Source organism: Pseudonaja textilis, chromosome 4 (assembly GCF_049901715.1).
Source record: "Pseudonaja textilis isolate UNSWEBS1 chromosome 4, rPseTex1.2, whole genome shotgun sequence".
NCBI classification, from domain to species: Eukaryota; Metazoa; Chordata; class Lepidosauria; order Squamata; family Elapidae; genus Pseudonaja; species Pseudonaja textilis.
In genome coordinates this window covers 21,577,144-21,605,130 of record NC_141993.1, presented here as the reverse complement: position 1 = coordinate 21,605,130, position 27,987 = coordinate 21,577,144, and the positions used below count along the sequence as shown (strand labels likewise).

Sequence of the window (27,987 nt, the reverse complement as noted above, 5' to 3'; positions counted from 1 at the left end):
TGGTAACTGAAATTTATGATGGTTGCAGTGTCCCAGGATGACAGTTTATACATTGTGGTAAAAACAGTCCTAACTGAAACAATAGATTAAACTTTCTATCCATAAAGTGAACAGGAAAAAAAGTCATGTCAATAAAACTTCGATCAGATAAAATATAATTTTCTAGCCTTACATCTAAAAATCAACATATCATCATACTTCAGAGAAAGCAAACTCAGAAAAGCTGATTTATCTTTACCTTCAGCCGATACAATTTTACCCCAACACGGAAAATGCAATTTATATGACCTGAAGAGAAACCAAAGTATGCACTTTTGCTCTCAATAATAAATAATTTCCATTAAGCAAAAATTTGACAATTGCAAGTGGTCTAATTATATAGACCTACAGATAATAACAAATGAGCTGTATCTACAAAGGTAAAAAAAATAAATTTACTTTAAAATAAAGTAATGCAAAGCTACAGACCATTAAGTACAATCAAGAAACTCATAAAATATACTTATGAAGGTGATATCCTTCTTTCACTAATGTTCTCTAGGACTTCGTACTTAAATATAGTATCTGTGACTTGAAAAATATGCAGTCTCAAGGCTACTAGCGACTGATAAATCAGGGGTCACTGCATATCTAAAGGCAAGCAAGGAGAACAGAAGGCCTATTCAGTAGTGTATCTCAAAACATATGCCAACATAACTGATGTCAATCTCTGCACCTTCAGACCAGCGATGGGATTAAAAAATAGTTACTACTGATTCTGTGGGTGTGGCTTGGTGGGCATGGCAGGGGAAGGATACTGTAAAATCTCCATTCCCTCCTTACCCCGCTAACCTGCTTTCCAGCTCCGTTCTCCTGTGCAGGGCAACAAAAGAAGACCCAGCCGATCAGCAGGGACCCAGGAGGCAGAGAATAGATGGGGGCAGGGCCAGTCAGAGGTGGTATTTACCAGTTCTCAGAACTACACAAACTTTCCACTACTGGTTCTCCAGAACTGGTCAGAACCTGCTCAATAGCACCTCTGGTTCTGAATACCACCTTTGTTTCAGATGTTCTATTTCTTTCACAATCGGAAATGAAAATAGAAAAGAATGAGGTTTCCTTTTATTTTTAGATTGTTTTATATCTCCTATTCTGACTAGTTTTAGAAAAAAAATTGAGAGTGATTGGGGACAAAGGATAAGTGCTGTGCCCAGGTCAACAATTACCTATTTAGATAAGGAGAAAGAACACAAGGAGTTATTCCTTGAAAGAGAGGTGGAAAAGGATTTTCTATGCAAAAAGAAGAAGAAGAAGAATATATGAAAGGAATCCATAAACCTAATTTTCTTGGTTATGGTCAGATATTACTCATATGGGAAGCAACAGGAACAATGGAAATTTGTGAAGATCCCATCACAGACTTGTAACTACAAAGAACTTTCATTGGAATTTGACATGGGTTATCTTAGAATTTTCTCATTCTTATTGCTTTTTTGCATGCTGCCTACTCTAAGATTTTGCCTGTGTGCTTAGGGAACTTGAATTGTGTTATGTCCCTGGAACTTAAAGAAGTTCCCACCCAGGTCCGTTCGCGCTGCGGGGGCGGTTGCCCCCTCTCATTGGTTGGTTCTCCCCAGCAGCCAGCTATAAAAGCAGGCTGCGGGGTCCGACCAGTTGCTGATCGCTGCGAGCCAGTTCCAGGCTTGGCAAGCACGTTCAGTCCTTTATTATTATAATAAAGTATTTGTTGCACCCATGCCCTGGTTCAGCCTCTCATTACCCGAACTTAACACTGGCGACGAGGATGGGATGGCGACCAGAGGCACAATGCAACCGCTGAATCACTAGCCGCTGATCCGCAGCCAGAGAGAACGATCAGCAGGCAATAAGAGCAAACACTGATCCGCAGCTAGAGAGAACGATCAGCAGGCAAACGAGAGCGAACGCTGATCCGCAGCCAGAGAGAGCGGTCAGCAAACAGCGAGAGTGAGAAGCGTCTGTAGCCGCTAGTTAGCCCAGCTACAGGGAAAGTGAAGCGCTGCGAGCCGCAGCCGCTCATTTCTTTAGGCGCGAAATTCAAACGGCTGTCATTTGAATTTCCGCCCAAGAATACAGTGCGGTGCTGTATTTCAAAGTCACTGACGCCCACGCAGGCGCGAATTCAAAACGCTGCCAACGGCCTTGCAGCCTAACCTCATGTTAATCCAGAGAGAGGGGGAGAGTTGTGTAAACCTCCCCAGAGCTGAAATCACTAGCCTGCCTTAGGCACAAAAAACCTTCCTGCTGCTGCCCCAGAGAGATTTTCTCAACAGATTATCCAACGAGATTCTCATCATGAACTCCACCCAGCTTTCCCATCGTTCAAGCCGGATGAGGAGTCATACAAGAATCGTTTTAACCACTACATCGACGCCATAGGGCTGGCTGATGCAGGGGAGCACCGGAAAAAATCATATTTCCTGATCTACTGTGGAGCCATCGTCTTTGATACTGCCACAGCACTCGTGGCTCCACGTGAGTTAAAAAACGTTCCCTGGACTGAACTGTTAGAAATCCTTACTAACCACTATTCTCCTAGACCCTCACAGATTGCCAGGCGATTCACCTTCCGAATGAGGAAGCAATCAGACAAAGAGACCATCAACCAGTACATGGCTGCCCTCAGAACTGCAGCTCTCCATTGTGGGTTTGGGACCTACCTGGAGGACATGCTCCTCGACCAGCTAGTCTGCGGAGTCAAGGACCTTCACCTCCAAAGGCGCCTACTCGCTAAGAAGGACCTCAACCTCGCGCAAGCCGTCGAGGAAGCCCTGGCAGCAGAGCTGGCAGCACACTCAGCCACCGAAATCCAAGGGCCTGTTTCCAAGCAAAGTGCAGTTTCAGTCCACTCTGAAGAGGTGGTCATCGAAGAGGACCCCAGCGATGCAGCCGACATCCACCGCCTCGCCCACGCCAGACACCCGCAGGTAGGAGCCAAGCAAGAAAGCGTCAGTCCACCCAAGCACATCACCCTGTGCCTATCCTGTGGTGGATCTCACCTGAGGACCACCTGCAAATTCAAGGGAGCCACCTGCAACATTTGCCACAAAAAGGGGCACATCGCTAGAGTCTGTCAAGCCGCTCACAACTCGGCACAAAGGCACCCTTCCTTTTCACATTCTGGACCCCAAAGGCAAGTATTGAACTGTCGTACTCGCCACCATACTAAGCACGCTTGCCATGCCATTAGTAAAATCTCTCTCTCCGTTTTGTTAGAAGGTAGACCTTGTCGCATGGAGGTTGACACGGGGTCAGCGCTCTCAATTATCTCTTGGAGCACCCTCAAGAGACTACAGCCCAATCTATCCAGAAACCGGCTCCAGAAGTGCCAGTTTAGCCTGAAGGACTACCAGGGGAAGGACATTCCTGTAATCGGCAGAGGCAAGTTTCTTGTTAATTTTAAAACTTTCAAAGGCCACCTACCTCTAGTGGTAGTTAACGGAAATCTCCCCACACTCTTGGGGCTTGATTGGTTTCCCCATCTCGGCCTAGGGTTAACAGGAGTCCATGCTGTCTCAACCTCTGACACTGACTCCTTATTCGCTGATTACTCAGACGTATTCAGCAATGAACTGGGGTGTTATAACGGCACCCCTATCTCATTCTCAGTCGACCCCCAAGCAGTCCCAATCAGGCTAAAACCTCGTAGAGTCCCATTCGCTATTCGGCCTAAATTAGATGCAGAACTGGATAAATTATTAAAACAAGGGGTCATTGAGCCAACAGATTTCGCCAAATGGGAGACGCCCATTGTCACACCCCTCAAAAAAGATGGTAGCCTGAGAATTTGCTCGGACTACAAAACCACAATTAATAAATTTTTACAAGTTAGCGCTTACCCAGTGCCCGTCATTCAGCACTTATTACACACTTTTGAACCTGGCAGCATTTTTGCCAAATTGGACATGTCTCAAGCGTATCAACAGTTCCCTGTTGACAACCAAACAACGGAACTCCAGACCATTGTCACTCACAGGGGTGCTTTCCGGTGCAAGCGTCTCCAATTTGGTGTAAGTGTTGCCCCAGGCATTTTTCAATCCCTCATGGAGCGGATTTTGCAGGGCCTCCTGGTGTAGTACCCTACTTGACGACATCTTAGTCTCGGCCAGGGACAGACCCCAACTCTTCCAGAGAGTTCGAGCAGTGTTAGAGAGGTTCAGACAGCACGGCCTCAAATTAAAAAAGAAAAATGTGCCATTGCCACTAGACAGGTGGACTTTCTGGGTTATAAAATTGACGCCTCAGGCATTCACCCCTGGAGTCCAAGGTTAAGGCAATTCACGAGGCACCCACTCCAACCTCCAAAGCGGAACTTCAGGCCTTCTTGGGGCTATTGAACTTTTACGCGTCGTTCCTGCCCCATAAAGCATCTGTGGCGGAACCCCTGCACAGACTTTTGGACAAAAAATCGCCTTGGCATTGGGGACACAAGGAAGACTCCGCTTTTCGCGCCGTCAAATCACTACTCATGTCGGAGGCGGTCCTCATTCAGTTTGACCCCAACCTTCCATTAGTGCTAGCAGCGGACGCAGCCCCTTTTGGAATTGGGGCAGTGTTAAGCCACAGGCTCCCCAATGGCTCCGAAGCCCCCATCGCTTTTTTTTCCAGGACACTCTCTGCAACAGAGCGCAATTATAGCCAAATCGATAAGGAAGCTTTAGCAGCTGTCACAGCTGTGAAGAAATTCCATGAATTTCTTTTTGGCCACTTTTTTGAGCTGGTCACGGATCATAAGCCTCTCCTGGGTCTACTAGCAGGTGACAAACAGACCCCTCAAGTCCTGTCTCCTAGAATGACGAGGTGGACTCTTTTCCTAGCAGCATACTCGTATAGACTCGTACACCGTCCAGGTAAAACATTGTCTCACGCAGACGCCCTCAGCCGCTGCCCCCTGCCTGCTCCAGCTGAGGATTCTGCCCCGGTCCACGCTATTTTTGAGGTCACCCAACTGGACCTCCCCATCACTGCCCTAGACATTGCTGCCAAATCCAAGGCAGACAAAACGATCGCCCAGGTACTGGACTGGGTGAGGAGGGGGTGGCCGGGCAGTGATGTTGAAACCAAATTCACGCCTTTTAAGACCCACCTACAGGAGTTATCCAGTTTGCAGGGATGTTTACTGTGGGGCACACGAGTGGTCATCCCGACCTCACTGCGTACCCGAGTTCTGGAGGTGCTGCACGAGGGCCACCCTGGCATCGTCAGGATGAAGGCATTAGCGCGAAGCTACGTATGGTGGCCGGGCCTCGACGATGACATCATCAGATGGGTAAGCTCCTGCCATCCCTGCCAGGAATCCCGTCCATCCCCTCCAATTGCCACACCCACCAAGTGGGAAAGCGCCAGCGCACCTTGGTCCAGGATCCACATCGACCTAGCGGGCCCGATGCACGGCAAAATGTTCCTGGTGGTCGTGGACTCTTACTCTAAATGGATTGACGTAGCACAACTATCCACAACCACCACGCAAGCGGTTACCAAGGTATTAACTCGCCTGTTCGTAACGCAAGGGCTTCCAGACTCAATTGTTTCCGACAATGGCCCCCAGTTCGCATCGGCCGAGTTCAGTCGCTTCGCTGCCAACCTGGGCATCCGCCACATCTTCACGGCTCCCTTTCATCCTGCCAGTAACGGATTGGCAGAAAGAGCCGTTAGGACCACCAAAGAAGCCCTAGCTAGGTTCAGCAAGGAAGACTGGCACCACAGACTCTCCCGTTTCTTGCTGAGCCAGCACTCAACCCCGTGCACAGTCACTAATAAGTCCCCGGCTGAACTCCTGATGGGTAGACGCCTGCGGACTGTATTGGACAGGCTTCACCCACATTACTGCCCTGACTCTCCCCTCGCTTCCACGTCGGGGGTTAGGCATTTTGTCTTACAGGAACCCGTGTTCGCGAGGAACTTCGCTGGAGACCCTCTGTGGATCCCGGGCGAGATCGTGGCCATCACCGGACCCAGGTCGTATCGAGTCAGACTGGAGGATGGCCGGGTCTGGAGAAGGCACCTGGATCAGCTGCGGAGACGCCAAGGCACTCACATCAGCAGTGACTCATGGTTGCAGACCGGTGCGAGGCTTCAGCATCAACCCCACATCAGCACCAATCCCGGGGACCAGTTCACGCCTGCAGCCGAGTCGGGGAGCTCGAACACGAATCGTGACCACCAGATGGCTGACCAGTCCGAACCAGCCAACGGAAGCACATCCCCAGTAACCAGCCCTACGAGTCCCGAACCGGCACTGACCGAGGAACACGTTCGTGACATCCCACCGGTCCAACCTTCCCCTGCAGACTCTGAACTACCAGTCAACTCCCCAGAGTTGCGCCTTTCTGGGCGCCAGCACAAGCCTCCCGCGTACCTTAAAGACTATGCGTGTTCGCATCTGGGGGGAAGGGGTGTTATGTCCCTGGAACTTAAAGAAGTTCCCACCCAGGTCCGTTCACGCTGCGGGGGCGGTTGCCCCCTCTCATTGGTTGGTTCTCCCCAGCAGCCAGCTATAAAAGCAGGCTGCAGGGTCCGACCAGTTGCTGATCGCTGCGAGCCAGTTCCAGGCTTGGCAAGCACGTTCAGTCCTTTATTATTATAATAAAGTATTTGTTGCACCCATGCCCTGGTTCAGCCTCTCATTACCCGAACTTAACAAATTGAATCTAGGATTTTGAGATAATCCTGATCGATTTATAGCAGTCTTAAACCAGATAATCAAAGGTATTTATGAAGCCTGGAGCATATGTTCCTAACACAAGTGCAAAATGAAATAATATGAAGACAATTTGATCTAATCTGTAAAAGACAAGAAAAAGGAGAGTAACAATCTCTTTTGAACCATTCAGAACTCAGAAGCAAGTAAATTTGCTTGACTTTAAGAATTGTAATTGTAGTTGCTGACTAGCCAGAAATTTAAATAATTTAACCAAGGCAAGACAGAATTGTAATGTTTATCTTCTGCCTCTCAAATAAGTAATTTGTTTGGATTATTTTCTTGCTTGAAATTTTTGTTATATGAGTGGATGTGCATATTTAACTTTAGTACTCTTTCCCAATAGGAAACAAAAATTAACAAAATTAACAATCCTAGAAAGCATGTAAGCAATCAGAGGGAAAGAATGTAGAATCCATGGAGAAAATATTTTTTTAAAGCCAAAATATTTTAATTATTATACGACTTTTGAGTTTCTTAGAACCCTTCATCGGGCAGTATAACTAAAAACCCCAGTGCATTGTGGGTAGGAGAGAGAGAGAGAGAGAGAGAGAGAGAGAGAGAGAGAGAGAGAATAAATATGACCTTTCAGACCAATATACTGGGCACTTAAATGCCCTAGTGGCATAATTAATATTTTTGCAAAGCTTCTTTAAAATAATGTATTTGTTAGCTTTGCCATTTCAACAAAGAATAATTGGTAAACTAAGCCTCAAACTATCAACAAAGGATATTAAAGACCATAAAATACGCCAGGTTTGACTGATTAATCATTCCTGTGGTTGAAAATATAGCCATTTAGATATAACAGATAAGTATTTGCAAAGTAAATCTTTTGTCACATGATATTATTGGCTAAATATAGTAAACAAATATGAATTAATACATTAATACGGAAGCCTCAGAAGAGCAAATCTGAGTGAAGCATCTAGCTGTATTTACATCTGCATGTTGTTGGGGTGTTTTTCTTTAAATTTGGTATGGTGTTGATTTTGAATTAGGTTGGAGACCTATTAATTGGGAAACAAATGAAAACATTTGATTTAATACATTTATAAGATATAATGGAGTTCCTTTTATCTGGCAATATACTAATTCACTGAAAATGGTTTTTGTTATGTCCCTGGAACTTGCCAAAGTTCCCACCCAGGTCCGTTCATGCTGCGGGGGCGTTTGCTGCCCCTCATTGGCTGGTTTCCCTCGACAGCCGGCTATAAAAGCCAGCTGCAGGGTTCGGTCAGCCGCTGTTCATTGGAAGCCTGCTCCAGGCAGAGCTAACACGTTCAGTCCTTTATTTCCCAAATAAAGTCTTGTTGCATCTATGCCCTGGTCTAGCCTCTCATTGCTCAATCTACAACAGTTTTGGAATCTTTACCTTTTCATTTTTCAAATAGCTGCTCAACAATTAACACAAAAGTAATGCAGCAGCCTTTATTCTAGATCAAAGTTTTGTGGGTTTCCAGAATTCCAAAGGCAGTATGAGGCTGAGAAACTGTCTTAGATTATTAAGATTAAATTGCTCCAGAAGTGCTTTCCCTTCGTGGAGACCAATGTGTGAGAAGTTCAAAAATTCTTAACATGTTTTCCAAACTAAAAAAAAAAAAAAAGTGTGGGGGGGATTTCTCACTTTAGGGTTAAGAGAAAATGAATGATATATTATTCCTCACAGAAAAGAGAAGCAGAGATAGTTAAGTTGATTCTTTTATCCAAAGAAGGGGATATATCTAACCTTGCCTCTATTCTGAAATTGCTTCTGGATTTTTTGCTTGCAACAATAAAAAAAAAAAGATGAAACTTTGTTTTTTGTTTTTGTTAACTAGATAGACATTGTTATAGAAATGGCTTGTACATACTGATGTGTAAAAGCAAAAACTTGTGGTTGTAATGTTGTTATCTTCTGCTGTGCTAAAGAGAGTCGGAAGGGTGCCTTTTCCTTTCTATTCTGCCTTTAGCTACAGGTGAAACTCAAAAAATTAGAATATCATGCAAAAATTAATTTATTTCAGTAACGCAACTTAAAAGGTGAAGCTAATATATGAGATAGACCAGAGGTGGGATTCTACCAGTTCACACCTATTCTCTAGAACCGGTTGTTAGCATTCTAAGCAGTTCAGAGAACTGGTTGTTAGAAGAAATTACTGGCCTAATCCTGTAAGGAAGGCAGGAAGGAAATATTCTGGTGTTGCTTACAGGAACTGCCTCTCTGTTAACCCTTATTACGTTCTTGGCAAGACTAGACTTCCTGTCTCACGAACTTCTCTGGAGTTTTTTTCCCCTCCTTTGCTGGTACTTTGCTTGTGTGAAGTGACCATTTAAAGTTACAATGGCACTGAAAAAAGTGACTTATGACCATTTTTCATGCTTACGACTGTTGCACCATCCCCACAGTCAATAATATGACCACCAATAATATGACCACCAAGGCATGTCCACCCAGTCATATGACCACCGAGCCATGCCCACCACCTAAGCCACGCCCACAGAACCAGTTGTTAAAAAATTTGAATCCCACCCCTGAGATATACTCATTACATGCAAAGCAAGATAGTTCAAGCCTTGATTTGTCATAATTGAGATGATTATGGTTTACAGCTCATGAAATCCTGTAATAAAAGCTCAATAAAAACGTAATAAAAACATTCTTAGCATGTTTGTCCAAACCATCCAAGTTTCTTCTAAACATCTCAATTGATTATGCACTGTTGACCCAACATTTATTATATTTATTTAGGTATTCTCCCTATCCTATCCACTCTTATTTTGAGATTTTTTTGTGTGTGAAACATTAGGATAGATTATAAGAGTTCTCAAAAGCACAGATCTATTGTAAAAAGTACCTTATTGGAAAAAAGTCTTTCCTACTTTTTAACATAAACAAATGGAAGCTTTGCGGCAAATTGACTTTCTCTGCAACAAAACAACAAGTCCTTTGTCTATTGAGTTGCTGTTGCTTTTCAGTGTTTCATATTTGAAGGAAAAGCAGAGTTTCAGAATTTGTGGAAACACTCTGGTAACAAATTCCTTTTAATTTAAAGAGCTGCTGACAGGTGCTACGTGTGTGCCTATGCAAATTACAAAGTACTTTTTTTCCCTTCAAAACTAAAGCACGGCAGCAGTATTATTATTATTATTATTATTATTATTATTATTATTAATTCTAGGAAATACTGAGAAAGGGTCGGTTATAAGTTAAAGATTAGGAAAGAAAGTATAGAGGAATGTAGTCTGGATTCCCAGGAGGGAGAGGTTGAATTCCAAAGGACCAAAGCCAGCAAAGTTTAAGTAGTTAGGTTGGGACAGAATTAAGATGGCTTCTCCCGAGCAATTCTTAAGAGTATAGAATTAATGATGGAAGTAGTTGAAAATAGTTTGGCAAGATTTCTATCTGTAGGTGGGGAACAATAAAGTAAACTGATCAGAAGTAGTTTTGCACATCTTTCTTGATTCATAGGACTTGACAGAAAGCATATTCAGAACGGGAACAGAAAAGTTGCAGTCCACAGGAATGTTGGAAAGATTACAATTTTCTCTTTGGTCTTTCAAGATCAAAATGCTTCAGAACTTTTGATCTAAGAACTGGTGTATGGCTTACGAATCAGGGAAGTACAAAGGAAATTGAATACTCCAAATCAATTATTTCTCAACTTCAACAACTATAAAACGTGTGAATCTCAATTCCCAGAATTCCCAAAGAGCATGTTGGAAGCTGGGGAATTCTTCGAGTTTATGTCCACACAACTTAAAGTGGCCGAGTTTGAAAAATACTGCTTAAATCACAGCAGAACCAGAATTATCTGCTAATTAAAGATTCTAGTCATTTGCATCCACGAGACGTAGATCAAGCCATATATATATATATATATTTAGAAAGCTGTTTTAGATCTCTGTGATAAAGTATCCACAATTTAAAAAGTGGAAGTTCTGTAAAAATGCCCAAGATAATGTGAAGACCTACATGTCAGGACATTTCAGGTTGTCTATTGGAAAGGAGAGACAGGCAGAACTTCGTTCAAAACTAATCACCTACAACAATTTAATTTGACAAAAAAAGCATTATAGATTTGGCTTGCAAAATGCAACACAAAAGCAAGTGATGCCTCCATTGCAACAGTTTAGGGTTATTTGCAAACTAATTGTCAGAGAAATAGGAAATAAAGTAAACTGGCCCAGCTAAAATGTGTGAGTATGAATTGTTGTAGCAAGGGAAAAGAAGACGGTGAATAAATTGCTAAATTAAATCAGAAAGAACTCCCCAAATTGTACTTTTGCCATTGTTAAATTGGGGTATGTATTAATTCTGGTGCCACAAATAACAAACAACCTCATTAAATGGAATGAGAGATTTGTTGGTCTCATAACAGCCCTTTTTTAAAGCAAATGGACAACAACTCTTTTCAGTTTAATCAGGGTCAGCAAAATTTCATTGGGTTCCAAGTAAAGGAAAGGAAAGAACAGTTTAAAAATTCACGATGCACAGAATGTCCCACATTAAGAATCCAGTCTGTTTTTAATAAAATTCATGACACAGAAGTAATGTGAACTAAAACGTAGGACAACCATTGTGTAGAGAAGTGTTTCTCAACCTTAGCAACTTTAAGATGTGTGGACTTAAAGTCCCAGAATTCCCCAGTCAACTCTCAGTTTTCCTCTATTTTAGACCAGTAAAAAAGAACAGAAAATGAGTTCAAATATCTCTTCTCAACTCTAAAGTCCAAAGAGGAATACCAACTCCTGAAAGTCTCAGAAATTCAGGAGATTCCAATTGCAGTGTTTAATCTTGAAATGTTTCTAATATTATTAGAACAGCATGAAATTCACAACATTCAAAATATTTAGATAGCACAACATTGGAATACCTTATTATTTTATAGTATATAGTCATAGCAGATTTGATAAAACTATGATTCAACTCTCTCTGAATTTATAATTAGAATTGAAGCTGTGATTTCTTTCAACCATAACTGTAGGCCATTTTCAATTGTTAAGTTGTCTAAATTGCCATGATTGACTTATGATTTGATTTGGCAACTAAGAATCTAGTAAATTCTTCATTAATCAGCTTAGCCTTCTTTCCTCAGTTATGTGTAATAACCTCAATCAAGGATATATTTTCCTTATTTTCTTATAATTTTAAAATCTGTTTACTTACTTAGGATTCTTTTTCCCTTGCTAAAACTGTTCTCAACAGCATGTTTCCGGACATAGATCTTAAAATTACATCTATGTTATTTTAACACACCACATTAAAATATATTTGCCCAATCAGTTTATTGATTTGTGAATGCACTAGCAATTCTAAATAGAGGAAGAATTTAGTTACTACAATTTTCATGTTGAAAATGATTGTTATGGTTCTTCAAAGGAAAATAATGGGAACATCATCACTGCAATTTTAGGTTTCTGTACTATAACAATCACATTCTGAAACAGTAGTTCCTAAAACTTGCAAGTTTCTATCAAGAACTGTTTTGATTAAAATAATTGTCAATAACAGGAAATCGTAATGGTAAATACAATAAGTCGCAAAAGGAAAGCCAGAAAATATTAGAAGATAATTAAAACTGAATGTTTTTGTTAAGATATGTGACAGAGTGAGTCAGTTTGGTCTAGTGCTTAAAGCACTAAACTAGAAGTGAGGCGGTTGTGAGTTCTAGTCTGTCTGAGGAAAGAAAGGCACCTGGGTAACTTTGGGCCAGTTATTCTCTCTCAGCCCAATCTGCATCACAGGGTTGTTGTGGTAAAAATAGGAGAAAGGAGAAATATTATGTATATTTGCTGCCTTGAGTTACTTATAAAAGTAACAAAGTTGGGAAATAAATAAATAATCTGCTGCAAGTTAAAACAAAAACAAAAACAAAGTTATTTCAAATATTCTATACTTCCCATGCAAAAAGTTACAAAGTAGAAATCTTCCAGCATAATTAGTAAAAAGAATTATGTTTCACCATATGGAGATGGTTTTGATTTAAAAAAAAAACAGAAGGAAACATATTTGCCAAGTAGATGAAAAAGCAAAACAATTGGTTATAATCAAGTTTCTTTGTGGCAAATTTCCTTTTTGATCAGTTTTGAACTACTGGAACAGTAAATGTAAGTTCCTGAATGTGAAGAGATGGGTTTTTTTTAAAAGAATTTATACATTTCAAGTTAATCTATTTCCTGAGTTATACTGAAAAAAGCCTCTATATATATCAATACTTCCTTCTATCTCCACACTGTTTCATGGGTATTAAAGTGAGAACCATGCCAAAACCCACCAAAATGTTATTGGATGTACTGTGAAATATCACTGGGTATGGGCTAGAAAGAGTTCACTCTTTCTATAGAAGGCAGGACCAATATTTATATATATCTTTCTTCCTGTCCCCTGACAGAAAATTCTGTCAGTAAGGAGAATTACTTACACACACACACACACACACACACACACACACACACACACACACTAGTTCTTGCTACCATTAATGTCACTATAAAATCAATGTTGAAGCATGGTAGTGGCTATGCACAATTAGAGTGGACATTAGCCCTGAAGTGCTATATGAACATTTGACACACAAACACCTGAATACCCCATTTCAAGACAGGATTTTTAGATCCATCAATTGATGACCAGGTAAAACTCTGGTAAATACAACTATCAATCTGAACAAAAGGAAGTAACCTAAGGAAGCAAAGTTTCTTATGAATACAGATTGGCTTGCCAGTAGTTGCTCCTTACCTTATAGATAAGTACCAGAGAGAACCACTGTTTTGGGAAGGCTATGACATTCGCTCCTCACACTAAACAAATCACGGCCCTTTAGAGGATATGTTTATACTTGGTGGAGTCAGCCTCTGTGTGTGTGTGTGTGTGTGTGTGTGTGTGTGTGTGTGTGTGTGAGAGAGAGAGAGAGAGAGAGAGAGAGAGAAACATACATTCTAGGAAGAGTTTATTCTAGGCCAAATTCTTTGTGTCACATTTCATAGAGGTTAGGCAATGAAGACAACATGTATTGTTTCATGGTGTGTGGTTTTGAAGAAACTGACTACCACTTGGAAATCGTTATTTTTAGCAATAGGAATATTCCAAATAATAGTTAGGTGATGACAAGGTGGGGATATGTGTCTAAACATGATTGCTTCCTTTGGAAAGAGTTCAACCCAAGTTTTTGAGGACATTTTTTTTCAAGCAGCTCATTGCATTTTGAACATGTTCCTTTGTTAGGAAGCGGGCCTACTTAAAATCAAAACTTCCTGATTTTAATCTTTTTCTATTTGCCTTTTTCCAGCTGACTTGTTTCCTTTAATTATGTTCAACAGTTTTCAGTCTTTCTGGTGCCAGGCAGTATATGCTAAAATGCAACCTTATGGTTTGATGGACTATGAATTGTGCATCAGATCATCTCAAACAGCAGCCCATTGACTTAGAGTCACAGTCAGATTTTTCTGTTCTACCCAGAAACACCTTCTTCAACCATTCTGCACATCTTCTCCAACCACATAGATATCATAGCTGCCTAAAAACCCCAAAATTCAAAGGGGTTTTACCTTGCTTAGTTAGATTCAGTCCTTCCAACAGCTGTTACTGCAAGGAGATATCAAAAGATCCCCTTTGAACAGGGACTGTATCCATGAAGAGGAGGAATAATTAAAATGTTGGAACACATTATTTGTATTGCCTACTTCTAAACAAGTGCTCAGCAGGAATTATCATCTCTATTTTTTTAACCAAATATCTTGAATGGAATAGAATACTTTATTGGACACACAAGGAATTTGTTTTGGTGTAAATAATCTCAGTATGCATAAAAAAAAGATACATCAGAGTTGAGAATCATCAGGTACGACACGTAATATAGTCATAGGATACAATAAGCAATCAAATCATAGTAGGAAACAGTCAATATAGATCGTAAGGATACAAGCAACGAAGTTACAGTCATACAAAGTTACAGTCATCCTTACTTGTTACTGTGGGATCAATCTGATTTTATTTCCTTGTACAGTTTGCATAATTTGAACAGTATGCCATGCTATTTCCTCTCACTCTACTTCCTCTAACTCTTTTTAGATATTTCACATATTGGTGTGAAAAATAAATCCCAATTCTACAGAAAATCAATGTCTCCCAATGTTCACCGAATGCCAGCAAATGAAATCTTAATTTACACTTCTGTCAACAGTGGCAAAAAATAATACTTAGACAAACAAACGGACAATAACAGATTATCCCTATTACATTCCAGATAAAATCTATGGACTTATGCCCTGTAAAGTAGGGGTACCCAACCTCCATTCAGCCCATTCAGAACTGGGCCACACAAGTGGCATGAGCACGCTCGCACAGTTTAATTTGCGCAAGTGGCGGGCACTTACGCGCATGTGTGAAGTTCCATTTGTGCGAGAGATGGGCACACCTGCTGCTCACACAAATGGACCTTCATGAGCATGTGCGAATGCCCGCTGCTCATGCAAATGCTCAGTACTAACTCTGTAGCCATTGGAGGTTTAAGAATGTTCTCAAAGAGTAATTTGCATAGCAAACATAAATTTAAATCCTCTTAGGATATGGAAAAGAAACTTGCAATGTATTTGTTATGCTTGTTCCAATAATTTCTTTCTTTCTTTCTTTCTTTCTTTCTTTCTTTCTTTCTTTCTTTCTTTCTTTCTTTCTTTCTTTCTTTCTTTCTTTCTTTCTTTCTTTCTTTCTTTCTTTTTCCCCTCATGGGAGTTTATATAAAACTGTATAGTAACAGGGAGGGGAAAAAAAATAAGCAAACACTTACCATCATCATTCTGGGCCAAGCAATCTATGAAGGCAACTGAAACTGCAATACTTATTGCTAACCATTTTGAAAAGCCAGGCTGCTGTAGCATTTTATGTCACGCTTCAATCAGGAGAAAGCTAGAAAAAGAGAGGGTTTATGATTAATATATTATTATCAAAAAGGTGCATAAATTAACAGCACTTTTTCCATCTAGGAAATGATTCCAAAATGACCTGTTTTTGCAGTTTCAGAACCAAGGGTGGGGGTGGAGAAATAGCATTAAAAATAAAAGCTCAGTCCATTAACATAGCCTTAAATTATCCTTGCTCTGAAATACCATAGGTTAAAGCTTGCCATGGAAAACTCCCCAATTATAAAAATTTTTTTTAAGAAAGATATTTCCTCCTTTGTAACTTGCCCGTTCATCCTTTGCAATGCTTTTAACAGCTGAAACCATTCAGTTCCTTTTTTTTTTTTTAGTATGTCTACTTATGGAAGAAATGAGTAGGGTTTGAACTTGTCCCCTCGTTGTCCATTAAAGGACATAATCACAATGCCAGTTTTTACCCATTAGCTCCTCACATTGACATTCTATTTGCATTCCCAAAATGATTCAGGAGGGCACCAATTCGACCACTGCGATTTCAGATATATCAACAGCACTGTGAAAATTAGACTTGTGAGGACATATTTTGACTGCTGAAAGCCTACAATATCTAAATTGCAATGCATAGCTAATACACTCCTCCCTCTCAAGCAGACTGTTGTTACAATAGCATTAGCAATAGCACTTATATACCGCTTTATAGTGCTTTACACATCCCTCTCTAAGCGGTTTACAGAGTCAGCCTATTGTCCCCAACAATTTGGGTCCTCATTTTATCCACCTCGGAAGGATGGAAGGCTGAGTCAACCTTGAGCCTGGTGGGATTTGAACTGCCAAATTGTAGGCAGCTGGCTGCAGAGGTAGTTTGCAGTACTGCACTCTAACCATTGTGCCACAGAGGCTCTTCCTCCTACAAGCTGCATTTGGAAATACAGGTAGTCCTGGATTCACAATAGTTCATTTAGTGACCGTTCAAAGTTACAACATCACTGAAAAAGTGACACGACTGTTTTTCACACGTACAACCGTTACGGCATCCCCGTGGTCATGTGATCAAAATTCAGATGTTTGGCAACTGGTTGCAGTGTCCTGGGGTCATGTGATCACTTTTTGCAAACTTCTCACAAGCAAAAATCAATGGAGAAGTCATCTCACTTAATAATCGTGTTACTAATCTAACACATGCAGGCATTCGCTTAACAACTGTTGCAAGAAAGGTCATCAAATGGGGCAAAACTCACTTAACAAATGCTTCACTTGGCAAAAGAAATTTGGGTTTCAATTGTGGTCATAACTTGAGGACTACCTTTAAATTAAAACCCCGGCCATGCTGCCTAAAAATACGTGTAAAATAGGCAACATTTTAATGGTTACAATATTCCCACCTCCATTACAACAGTGTTGCCCAATCTAAAAATCATAGTTACTTTATCACAAATACTTACCTAACTCTTTCTGCAAATTAGCAACCACAATGAAATGACAAGTTATACTGCCAAGTCCCCTTTGTGTAAAAATAAAACTGAATAAAGCCTAAAATTAAACATCCCCAAATAAAGCAACAGAAAGGAGAAAACTAAACAATAAAGCAAAGGAATAAATGGGAGTAATACAACAACCTCAGTCAAGTTTTTTTTAACAATACAGTAGAACAGTAAAGGATTAACCATCTAATTTAATACTTTTTTTTCCTGTTGTTCCATAATTGTGTGACTGTATCTTAGCTTTGTGAGCCCGGCTTCTTTTTTTGAGTTTATTTTATTTCCATTGTTTTTTTATTGTTTCTTTCTATTTTCTTTCTTATTGTTTAACAATTACTAACATCAAAACTATTCTACTTTCAGACTAAAATCATTTCAACCATTGCTATCCTTTCTCTCCCAGAAGTCATTTTTTTGTCTTTTCTATCAGAGTTGTCCTGGGAGTTGATAAGAGAGCTTGACTCAACACTCCTGATATTTCAACTTTTTTTTTTCCTGGTTGGCAGGGAAAAACAAAAACCCAGCATCAGTTGTTTCAATTAACTAAATATTTGGGAAATAATTTGGGAAATAAATATTGATATATTTGAAGTGCAGCTAGAATTCTTTTAAAATGTGGATGTAGAACAAAGAAGAGTGTAAATGGACAAAATAGATTTATCTGAAATGGTCTAGGGCAGGGGTGTCCAACCTTGGCAACTTTAAGACTTGTGGACTTCAACTCCCAGAATTCCTCAGCCAGCTTTGCTGTCCACAAGTCTTAAAGTTGCCAAGGTTGGACACCCCTGGTCTAGGGTTTCCAAAAACAAGAACAGGTGATTGGACTAAAAGTCCTCAAAGGCCCCTTCCAATTGTCATTCTGTAAAGAATGAAAGATGACAAAATTGATTTTAGACAAGTATAAACTTTATAACACTGTAATAATTCTCCCATTCAGTCCATTGGCAACCATCCATTTCACTGCATTTCCTGTCGTTTTTCATAATGCTTTTAATTACAGCTAGAAAATAGGAAATTGGCAGACTGCAAAAGCACCAAACACATATTAATCTGCCACAAGATCCCAAAGGTCTCACAGGGTTATATCTTGTTTTCTTTCGAGTATTTGATTCTCCTTGTCTCCATAGCATCTTTCATTTTGCTTCATTTTTTCAAGACATTTTGAGACTGCTTCCCACACACACTCTTGATTTGTTCTCTGAATCCAGGTTTATTTCCTATGTACCATTTAGTCCAAGTTTTAGGCAACAATACAAAATCTACCTACATTTACTTAAAATCATCATTTGGAAATAAAAGGTGAGAAGTCTTTGCATGTTATTTAATGAATCTTATAAAATATTTTTAGAGGATTATGTGCATGTCTATCTACTGCCAGTAAATTGCCTTGTGACAATTTTTGGGAACAAAAGTTCTATATATTAGGAATTTCATTTAAAAAGAAACATAAATCTTCAGTGACGGGAATGAAGTTTAGTTCTAAGTTAATGAGATCAGTGGTAATGAAATGCATAGTTTTCAGGGATATGATTGCATGAAGATTTTATCAAGAAACAACAAAAATCTTTATATAAACATTTGGTTGTAATCAAGCAATGCATTCCAAGGAAACTATATATATATATATGTGTGTGTGTGTGTGTGTGTGTGTGTGTGTGTGTGTGTTGTGTATGTGTGTGTGTATATATATATATATATATATATATATATATATATATATATATATATATATATATATATTCATTCATTCTTAAGTTTTTGTGGGTACTTACATGTATGGTATTCAGCTTTGTTGGGGTATTTTCCCATGTCATTATAGTTGTGCTTTTAAAGTTGTAGCACGTTTGGCAGAATCTCATCTGCCATCATCAGGCTTCTTGCACTTCTGATGATGGCAGATGAGATTCTGCCGAAACGTTGCTACAACTTTAAAAGCACAACTATAATGATGTGGAAAAATACCCCAACAAAGCTGAATACCATACATAGTCATACATACCATACATTTATACATACCATACATTTTAATCATATAGATATATGTATGATTAAAAAAAGGAGAGCATAAAGCAGATCAGAGGCCATATTAATTTCCTGTGGGCATTGTACTAACTTCATTCTAGGCTTGATTTATTTTAGGGAAGCAAAGACCAAAAATACCTGCGTATGATATCTTTTACCAACAGATATGAGAGGACATAAGCAAATTATATGCCATTCATTGATAAGATCTAGACAAGGTTGTCAAAAAATGTCCATTGTGTGGGTTTATTAAATTAAGATATGCTATAGAATAGTACTGCTTGTTTGAATTTTTGTATATAACATACAAAAGAAATCCATTACACTGGATGTTTCAGAAAGTTCTATAGAGTAGGAAAACAATGCTCCCTCAAGCCCTCCTAATAGTGTGTGAATCACTCAAGAACTTTTGTAAATATTTACAAAAGATAACTCATTAAACAAATCAGCATAGTTATTTTACAGCTCGTGTATTGGTTAATTTTTAGTCTGTCCTGGTACTTGGTTGGAAATCTGAATGCATCATTCCTATGTATGGGAAAAAAGAGCTTCACAATATTATTTTTCCTTCCTTTCTTCCTCCCTCCCTCCCTCCCTCCCTCCCTATTAGCTGCAATTGAAATATTATCAATAAATGACAAACATAACTCTAATGATTGTAACCCTTTCAGTAGGTCATAAAAATTGAATAAGTAAATATAAAAATTCTTAATATTCACAAAACAATTATACATTCAGAAGAAACAATGCAAAAAAGCAATTAAAATCATAACCTGCAAATAATACAATAAACAAGGAAATGGGATCCTTTGCATTCAAAGACCCTCTTTAATATCTCAATTTTTAAGAATTGTTAAATCCTAAAAGTTGGAGAGGTGATTGAATTTCAGGGACCAATATTTTCTGGAATGTCAGTTCTTTTACTAATAATAGTGAACAACTATTAACTGCAGGAGATTGTAGATGATGAGGAACTGCAGAGAGAATCACCTTGAAGGACAGGAAAAAGAACCGCTACCAAGACCTGGCCAAGAACCTAAGTTGAATGAATGTCTTAGTTGAGCTCCTTCCTAGTTCCCTGAAGAAAAAGGGAGGGAAGGACATTCAGAATGTTAGATGTTATAATTGAAGTGGTCCTGGCCTATATGTCATTGGTTTTTTAGTCTGGTCTACTATGTATGGCTGGCATGAATAGGATGCTTGAATGTATATCTCAGAAGAAGCATAATAGAAAATCAGCTTAGAAATGTTCTAAGAGATTTCAAAGAGTTTTCATCTTCGTTACTCATTGTAGCTGAGAGTGAGAAATTGTTGTTGTTTTTTAAAAAAAGAAGATTATCCCAGACTTTCTACCTTACTGAAAACCATGTTGTTCTTACTTCCTTGGTTTTGCTAGTTTACCATTAGCGGTTTCTCCTGGAATTTCTGATTTAGGCAGATAGAAATTGGGTTGAAGGAACAGTCCTGGAGATGCCTTAATGGTAAGTAATGAAGGACTTTGAAAGTGAGAATCTATAGGAGGACTGGAAGAAACTGGGGGGCAGAGTTAAAAGAGGAATCAGCCTAGAATCCCTACAAGCAAACTAAGTCCAACCTCCCTTGAATTCTGTTGAACTTTATCTAATTCCAAGATGCTCTCAGTTGAGAATATTCCTGTGCAAAGGCATGACTAGCAATTAATTAGTTTAATTGAACCTTCATATGTGGACCTGATCTTTTGTAACTAACAGAATCAACACTTTTAATTGCACATGGAGCTGATAGGAAGCCAATGCAAATTCCAGAGCACCATGCTCATGTTTATGTATAAATCCCCCTCCCCCCCGCCAATTGAGTCATTGTTGCAAGATCCTCTTGTGCCAGGAATGGGTGCAAATATCACACTTACTAATTTTGGATAAAGGCCCTCTAGTCACAATCTTCATATTTAGCAGTGAGATCAGGAGAACCTACAAATCATGGATATGTCCATGTCTGAATCCCCACTGAAAATGATCCACTAAATTGTATCTAGACTGCCTTATAGTTGAGTACTAATTCCCAAATTGATAATTTTCCAATACAAGGTACCTACATTAGCTCATGATAGTCTATTGAGGAAGGAGCACACGACAGCTTCCTTCTGAAGAGGCATTTGCCACCTACTGAATTTAATCAATCAACACTTCTCAAGACTCCCTAAGAACTATATTAGGCAGGGATTATGAGCCTCAAAACTTGGGACAACATACCCAGCTCATCAGAATTTATTTATTTTTATTTATTTTGATTTGTCAATTGCTTACAAGATAAGTATATGTATACATAGTTATGAATACATGAAATGGATACATATAAGAAAAATAAAAGAAACAATAGGACAGGGACAGTAGGCACGTTGGTGCGCTTATGCACGCCCCCTACAGACCTCTTAGGAAGGGGGTGAGGTCAATAGTAGACAGTCTAAAGTTAAAGTTTTTGGGGTTTGGGAAAAAAACCACAGAGTCAGGTAGAGTATTCCAGACATTGACCACTCTGTTGCTGAAGTTGTATTTCCTACAATCACGTTTGGTGTGGTTAACCTTGAGTTTGTACCTATTGTGTGCTCTTGTATTGTTGTGGTTGAAGCTGAAGTATTCATTGACAGGTAAGCCATTGCAATGTATGATTTTATATACCATAACTAGATCAAACCGCAGACGGCATAATTCAAGGTTTTCTAGGTCTAGAATTTCAGGTCTGGTAGCATAAGGTATTCTACAATGAGTAGAGGAGTGGAGAACTCTTCTTGTGAAATATTTCTGGACTTTCTCAACTGTGCTAATATCAGATACGTAATGTGGTTTCCAGACTGATGAGCTGTATTCGAGTATTGGTCTAGCAAATGTTTTGTATGCTCTAGTTAGTAGTGTAATATTACCAGAGAAAAAGCTACATAGGATTAGGTTAACAACTCTTAATGCCTTTTGGGCTATGTAGTTACAGTGGGCTCTAGCACTTAGATCATTAGAGATGAGTACTCCAAGATCCTTGACAGAGTTTGGATCATCAACAAGGTCTTGACTATTCAGACTGTATTTTATTTTCTGATTTTTTTTGCCAATATGTAAGACAGAGCATTTATTTGTTGAGATTTGAAGTTGCCATTTGTTTGACCATTCTGATACATAGTCAAGATCTTTTTGAAGGGTAGCAGTATTGTCTGTGTTATTGAACAGCTTTACATCATCAGTAAAGAGAACACAGTTGCTCTTAATGTGATCACAGAGGTCATTTATGTAGAGTATAAAGAGAGTTGGTTCTAGAACACTGCCTTGGGGAACAATTTACAGGCCAGAATCAATCAATTATAGCATAACTAGGTGCTATTTAGTCACCACAATAGATTCTGTGCCTTGAGAAGCTGGACTCCTATGCAATAATATTTAAATATTAAACATGTACTCAGATTGTTTTCTTAGACAAGGACCATTGTGTGACCTAATACTAGTCAATAAATGTATTCATAGGAAGCATTATTATAGCTCTTAAGCTTTATTGTTTTGCTGAATGTTTGATTTACTGCCAAAAGGTGAGACTTACCTTTAAGATAGTCATGAGAACAAACATCAGCCTGTCATATGCAAATTGTCCCAAATAAGATATTTTGCTCATTCATTTATTTATTCATAACATTGAAATCTGAATGGAGTACATTCAAAGAACAAGAGATCATCTGATGATAGACACAAACCTCAGGAGGAATGTCACAGCTTCTTTTAATTCAATCTTAAATTACATCTAGATATGTAGTTGAAAGCTACAGCTAGCTGAATCTTCACTTCAGCTAGAAATTTTAACCAAACAGTTTGTCTCCAAGTTATATTTATGAATATATATTTCTCCCCCTTTTACTTTGCTTTTTGAAGTTTCTCTGAATAATTGTTCACCTTCTGCCTAATATCCCTGCAGTCTTTTTAAAAGCTGAGATAGGTGAATTTGGTAGCAGGTTAACATCCCAATCATAAACATGCTTACTCAGAAATAAAATGTATCTGTGTTCAATGTGGTTAACATTTGAAGTCCATGTCCAGTATCCATCTCTGTGTGGTGGCTCTTGATGCACTGACTCCAGCCTCAGTCCACTCCTTGTGAAAGTCCCCAACACTTTTGAATGGCCTTTTCCTAACAATCCTCTCCAGGCTGCCTGTCATCCCTGATGCTTGTGTACCTTTTTCTTTCACACTTTTCCCTTCCACATAACTTTCTTTTAATGTGCTTTGATACAGCACTTTGGGAACATCCAACTTCTTACCTTTTGAGGCTTTCCCTCCTTATGGAGGGTGTCAATGATGGTTTTCTGCCCAACTGTCAGGTCAGCAGTCTTTCCCATGATTGTGCTTCCTACTGAACCAGACTGAGAGACCATTTAAAGGCTCAGGAACTCTTTGGAAGTGTTATGGCTTAATTAGCTGATTAGAGTGGGACACTTTGAGCCTAGAATATTGAACCTTTTCACAATATTCTAATTTTCTGAGATTGTGGATTTGGGGTTTTCATGAGCTGTAAGACATAATCATTTCAATTGTGCCACATTACATTGTGCTTGAACATTACAGTGCTTTGCATGTAATGAGTCTATCTCATATATTAGGTTCACCTTTTAAGTTGCATTACTGAAATAAATGAACTTTTGCACGATATTCTAATTTTTTGAGTTTCACCTGTACTTCTGAGGAAACTAATGTTCTAATTTACTTATTCCACTGCCTGAAAGGCTCGCAAGGTTGTTTAAATAATTCAAAATATACCAGAAGGAATTTGGTGAAAGCCTTCTACTCACACACATATACACACAAAAATTCTGTTAGAGGGAAAGATGCATAAATTTGCCTTCCTGATAGTTTCCTCACCATTCTATGGGGTTTTCCCATCCTCCAAAAAATTCTGAGCCGATATGGAGGGAAACAAGCTCCTTCTAGATGTAATATCACCATAATATTAGAAAACATGGTTTGGATTTTGTCCAATGTCAATATGGAGTTCTACCACATCAACTTTTATTTTCAAGAAATATGTTCTTATCTTGGCAACTCAGAGAATGACACAGACTTTACTATTGGCTGATGAAATGCACATAAATGCAGCTTATTTGTTCCTAAAGTATGTGAGTGGCACCAACCAAGACAGACAAACAAAGAGAGAAAGAAGAGGCAGAGAAAATAAATTAAAAGCCCATTCAGAGCAGGTAGACAAGTGACCCAGTTAACACACGATGATTATAAAGTGGTTTTAATGTAGCCAAAACAACAACAACAAAAATCAGAAGGTGTCTGGTAGCTCCTCTGGTAGCTCCTTCTAACAAATTTTATTAAATGGCACAGGCTTTTATGAACCACAATTCACCTCATCAGAATAGCTACATTGAAGGAGGACTATTAAATGAATAGAACTATTCTGAATAAAAATTGCTCGTTGGAAAAGATGCTATAAATGTATTCCGATTTTTTTTTTTTTGCTTTCTGAGACAAACATGGCTCTTATTCTGTAATATATTTAATGTGTGGCCAGAAATTCCCAAATAAATAATTATGGTAGATGCCAGTTGCACTGTTACAGCGCAGAGATTTTTCTTGCAAAGACAACTTTGTTTTTGCTGTTTTGCAGCAAAATAATTTTCATAGCAGCAGTGAGTAAAACAGCAGATGAGCTGTATACGGCTTTTTTTTCTTTTTTTAAAAAAAACAGTAATGGATCTCTGTGCTTGGCTATAGTACATTTCATTCACACAACCGATGGCCAATATATCCAGCCAAGATTTCTGAATATATGGAAGCATATTTAAACCTCCTTGGTGATCTAGTTATGAGGTAACGATAATAACGGAATGAAGAATTGGTTTTACTGTAGATGCACAGCAATGGAAAATTCTTCCAATTCAGTGGGATTTATTCAAAATACAGAATTAACCAGGTGATTGCTGATTTGCATATTTTCACAATAAACACTTTACATTAAGGGATCATTTATTATTTTATCTTCCACATATCCGTATGAATAGCTGCAGTGCTCAGATATCTCAGCAGACAGGAAGGTGGGGAAAGAGTACAGATGGTGTTTGGAAGGCGACTTGAAGACTACCATGTTTATCTTCTAAAAGAGCTTATGTCCTATGAAAGGTGCATTTTCTCAGGTGTTATAAACACCTTTGTCATTGTTGCATTTTCCTACCTTAAAAAAACTGTTATTGCTAGTATTCTGTAACCCTTAAAATTATGTCATTCTTCTCTAAAATGACACTTTCTGTACCTCTACATGGCACTCATAGAGGCATGTAAATTGGTGGTGATTGTGATGGTACTTTAAACAGAATGGCATCTGCACATTAAGTCTTACAGTGTATAACAAGAAAGCTATAAAGCCAGTGAAAGATAATGCCATGGCTACAAACTTTGATAATAAATCCTTAGTTGCTCTAAAGGTTTCTGCAGTGTCTTTTCAATTTCTGGTCAATTGCTTTTATGCTATCTCTTTGCTATTCTAATTTGCAAGGAAAAAAAAACATTAAAATTTAACATCTGTTACATTACTAATACTGGGTATCCCATGGAAAAACCAATAAAAGTAGGCCTAATTAGAGCCTTAATTTTCAGTTTTAATTTAATAGTAAAATATTATTTTTCTTTATTAAAGTATAAAAGCAGCAGAGAAAGGAATCTTCATCTGCAGCTGTGAGGTTGTTTCATAATACATTAAAATATCATTAGTGTTTCATTACCTAAGTTGCTGCTGGACTAAAATAAATGAAAAGCTAAATGTCTAACAGTGCCCAACATATTTTACATAAGAAATGTAGAAATGTAGAGGCAGATGTTTTTCTCTCGGGGCACAATGAAAATATATCTACTGAACAAAACTCTGCATTGGCAATAGGAAGGGCATCCGGCCAGTAAATACTCAGCTCCATTCAGTTGCCCAGACTTCACCCCGCAAGGGATTATGGGGTCATTAAAAGGAGATGTGTACATCCCATTCTCAGAAACAAACCACTTGTTTGTTAATTGTTATTGACTGAAATGTTTCATTTATACTTGTATAGCAATTCATGATTATAGACATTTGAAGAAACAATTTAATACAATTTTAGCTTGCTCCACAACTATCAACTACTGCTAAAAAGTCCTGAAGCTTTTTTTTTTTTTTAATCCCAAAAGTGAATTTCTGCTTCATGTTCTATTAAAGAGTTTTGTAATGTTTAAGATAATTGGCTTTAATTTAGTTAAATAATTCTAAATTCTTGAACAATTTGCTCTGTTCCATAATTAATTCGATCTCAGAACCGTAGAGTCCTTAATAGTCTTTCTTCTTAAATCTGTAAGTGCCCTTATGATAAATAAGCTAACACCTTTTAATACTTTGCACGTATAACAGCATTTTTTTTCTAGTATATTTTAAAACCAATAATTTACATTGCCAATCCTTACACAATTGCTCAGCACACTAGATGTTTCCTATAAGATGTGTGGTTTGAAAGACTTCGACAAATTGATGAACATTGGCTCATGGTCAGAGCTGTGGAATTAAACTTCTACAAATTAGCTTCCAAACCCCAGTCCTCATTCAGTGGCTGAAAATACTCAAGAGGTCATCATACCAACTCCCCACTTCCCAATATTTTCTATTTATGGAATTGTAGGTGGAGTAATGTATATTACCTACAAGAATCCCAAGCACACAAAAAACCAAAAAATAAAATACAGGCTGAATAGTCAAGACCTTGTTGATGATCCAAACTCTGTCAAGGATCTTGGAGTACTCATCTCTAATGATCTAAGTGCTAGACCCCACTGTAACTACATAGCCAAAAAGGCATTAAGAGTTGTTAACCTAATCTTACATAGCTTTTTCTCTGGTAATATTACACTAATAACTAGAGCATACAAAACATTTGCTAGACCAATACTCAAATACAGCTCATCAGTCTGGAAGCCACATTACGAATCTGATATTAACACAGTTGAGAAAGTCCAGAAATATTTCACAAGAAGAGCTCTCCACCCTTCTACAGAATACCTTATGCCACCAGACTTGAAATTCTAGACTTAGAAAACCTAGAACTATGCCGCCTTTGGTCTGATCTTAGTATATAAAATCATACATTGCAATGTCCTACCTGTCAATGAATACTTCAGCTTCAAGCACAACAATACAAGAGCACACAATAGATACAAACTCAAGGTTAACCGCATCAAACTTGATTGCAGGAAATATGACTTCGGCAACAGAGTGGTCAATGTCTGGAATACTCTACCTGACTCTGTGGTTTCTTCCCCAAACTTTAACCTTAAACTTTAAACTTCCCCAAACTTTAACCTTAGACTGTCTACTATTGACCTCACCCCTTTCCTAAGAGGTCTGTAGGGGGGCGTGCATAAGCGCACCAACGTGCCTACCGTCCCTGTCCTATTGTTTCTTTTATTTTTTTAATGTTTCTTATACGTATCCATGTATTCATAACTATTGTTTTTACTTATACCTATTATCTTGTAAGCAATTGACAAAATAAATAAATAAATAAATCTCTTCCTAATATGCCCCTCTCCCCATGTGTATATGTGTGTATGTGTAAGAGAGAGACAGAGACAGAAACAGATTGAGAGAGATATATAACTCCAGAAATTCAGAATAACAGAGTTGGAAAAGACCTTGGAGATCCATTCTAACCCCTGGTTCAAGCAGATCCTATAAACTGATGGCACCAAGTGCCCACAATGCCTGGAATGCAATACCTGACTCTGTTGTTACATCCTCCACTCCTTTAACCTCTGTTAAAGGAGGTACTATCCATTGTTGGCCTCACCCCATTCCTTAGAGGTCTGTAAGGGGCGTGCATAAGTGCACCATCGTGCCTCCCATCCCTGCCCTTTTGTACCCATTTATTCGTACCTATTT

At 38.8% G+C, this 27,987-nt stretch overlaps 1 protein-coding gene across 10 annotated transcripts in view; it reads right to left on the bottom strand.

Moving 5' to 3' along the window:
* PCDH15 (protocadherin related 15) overlaps positions 1 to 27,987 on the bottom strand; it is a 579,778-nt gene that overhangs the window by 392,423 nt on the left and 159,368 nt on the right. For all 10 annotated transcript variants that reach the window (XM_087932347.1, XM_087932353.1, XM_087932355.1 and 7 more), the window contains one exon: positions 15,487 to 15,605. In XM_087932347.1, the coding sequence (XP_087788473.1) occupies positions 15,487 to 15,577 (91 nt within the window). In that variant the 5' untranslated portion in view covers positions 15,578 to 15,605. The remainder of the gene's footprint in view (positions 1 to 15,486; positions 15,606 to 27,987) is intronic.